At 42.8% G+C, this 2,636-nt stretch overlaps 1 protein-coding gene across 1 annotated transcript; it reads right to left on the reverse strand.

Moving 5' to 3' along the window:
- Positions 1–1,330: 1,330 nt before the first annotated feature.
- On the reverse strand, positions 1,331–2,243 carry LOC145627800 (uncharacterized). Its single transcript, XM_081680146.1, has 2 exons — positions 1,767–2,243; positions 1,331–1,711 (listed from the first exon to the last, which is right to left on the reverse strand). The coding sequence occupies exons 1-2, from the start codon at positions 2,241–2,243 to the stop codon at positions 1,331–1,333; spliced, it is 858 nt and encodes a 285-aa protein (XP_081536272.1).
- Between the last annotated feature and the right edge of the window lie 393 nt (positions 2,244–2,636).

The following is a 2,636-nucleotide window of genomic DNA, read 5'->3' on the forward strand; positions in this document are numbered from 1 at the left end:
CACGTCAAACATTTTTATATCATAAATGTTAAATATTAAAAGCTTTAAATCATTTATATATCATTAACATTTAAACTGTAAACCATTAAAACCTGCCAAGTGCCCAATTCCTCCTCTTCATCATTGTATGAAGTTTCCACAATGAAGCCAGATAAAGCCTGTGCTTTTATTGAAACTCTGGGTTTGTAATTTATCTCATACTCCGACAACTCCACAGCCTACTTTAACAACCGACCCGATGTATCCATGTTGCGTAAAGACTTTTCTAATGGATGATTTGTCAAAACATCTATTGGATGCGCATCAAAGTACGATCTTAACTTTCTAGCCGATATCACCACTGCCATTGTCATCTTTTCAATTACAGGATACCTGCGCTCAGCCGCATTTAAGACATGACTAACAAAGTATATCGGCATCTGCTGCTTCTTTCTTTCTACCAACAACACCGCGGCTATTTTTTTTTTTGAGATGCCGAGATATATAGCTGTCGCAATTCTCCCCTTTCCGGCCTTGCGACTGTTGGAAGATATCTCAAGTGATTCCTTACCACTTCCAACGCATCCCTTTGCTCTTTTCCCCATTCAAATGCCTTGTTCTGCCGCAAAGCTACAAAAAATGGAAGCGCTTTATCAGCAGACTTGCTGATGAACTATCTTAACCCTGCCATCCTACCAGTCAACCTTTGTATATCCCGAATAGTTTGCAGTTGTTTCATCTCAAGCACCGCATTCACCTTGTCAGGATTCGCGTCTATTCCTCGCTCACTAACCATAAAACCCAGAAACTTCCCTGATCGAACCCCAAACACACACTTTTCCTGATTCAGCTTCATTTGATATTTCCGCAATGTTTCAAATGTTTCTTTCAAATAAGCTATGTGATCCTCCTTCTCCTTACTTTTAACAATTTTATCATCCACATACACCTCCACATTTTGGCCCTTCTGCTTTTCAAAAATTTTATCAACTAGCTTCTGATAAGTTGCTCCGGCATTGTTCAACCCAAACGGCATTGCCTTATAGCAATATACTCCAGCATATGTTATGAAGGCTGTTTTTGCCCTGTCAGCCTTGTCAAGGCTGACTTGGTGATATCCCGAGAATGCGTCTAAGAAACTGAGCATAGCATGGCCAAAAGTGGAGTCCACCAATCTATCTATTTGGGGCAATGGATAACAATCCTTGGGACAAGCCCTGCTCAAGTCTGTAAAATCCGCACATATACGCCACTTCCCCGTCGGCTTCCTCACCATCACAACATTTGCTAACCATTCAGGATAGGCACATGGTTAAATAAACCCTGTTGCCAAGAGCTTATTGACTTCAGCCTATATAGCTTCTATCTTCTTAGTTGAGAAATTGCGCTTCTTCTGTCTTATCGGTCTGAACTTCCTATCTGCATTTAATTTATGCTCCATCCCTTCTGGATGTATTCCCGGCATCTTACTTGCTGAAAATGCAAAAACGTCTGCATTTTCACGCAGCAGACTTATCAAGTGACATCTCATATCAACATCCATATCTGCTCCAACTTTAACTGTCCGACTTGAGTTTCCCGGTTGTAACTCAATTTGCAATGTTTCTCCACCTGGTAACGGCCTCAGGATCTCTTCTGGCCTTGCATCAAAATTCTTCATAGCCAAATCCTGCGCCGTTGGTTCTTTTTCCTTCCTTGAATTATTCGGTATTGGATCGTTCGCAACTGGATTCTTTAAAGTCGTTAGTTACATAACAAGACTTTGCCATTACCTGGCCCCCATGTACCTTCTCAACAGCTCCCAAATTTGACACATAACCTATCGTGAGATGATAAGTTGACACTACTGCCTGCACATCATGGATTATCAGTTTGCCGATAATTGCATTGTTAGCTGACGACACATCAACTACCAGGAACTCTGCCATCATATCTCTCGCTTTCGGCCCATCACCTAGTCTGACTGGTAGCACTATACTTCCTTCTGGCCTCACCGTTGACCCATTGAACCCAATAACCGGATAAGACACCGCTGTCAAATATTGCCTTCCTATCTTCATTTCATTGAAAGCTTTCATAAACAGAACATTCGCTGAGCTGCCCCCATCAACCAGAACTCTCTTGATGTCGACCCCATTTATCTTTGTTATTAGAACCAGCGGATCATCATGTGGGAAGACAATTCCCCTTGCGTCCTCCTCTATAAACACCACGTCAAGAATCGATGCTGGCTGAGGTCGGCTATCAACATCCAAGGCATACATAAATGACGATGCTCATATAAGTGCTTTTTAGCGCCACTGATCGTTCCCCCATGCACTGGCCCTCCCGTTATCACATCTACTCTTCCTGTGGATAACGGTGGCATTCCTCCGTCCCCTTGTCGAATTATCCCACCTTGTGGTCTTTCCAGATTTGCTTCTAATGGTTGCCTTTCAATCTGCCGAGTGAGTGGCTGACCTCATCCTGCATTTAGCCGGTATTGAGCTAAATGCATGCCCCTTTCTTATCAACTCCTCAATGTTATCTTTCAATTGTGCGCACTCCTCGGTATAATGACCCACGTCTCTATGAAACATGCAATACTTTTTGACATCCCTCAGCCTTGCCTTCATCGGAATTGGCCTTGTCCATCCTTCTCTGTTCTAATTCACCGA

The sequence above is a fragment of the Chenopodium album genome, chromosome 4 (genome assembly GCF_948465745.1).
Source record: "Chenopodium album chromosome 4, dcCheAlbu1.1, whole genome shotgun sequence".
Lineage (NCBI taxonomy): Eukaryota > Viridiplantae > Streptophyta > Magnoliopsida > Caryophyllales > Amaranthaceae > Chenopodium > Chenopodium album.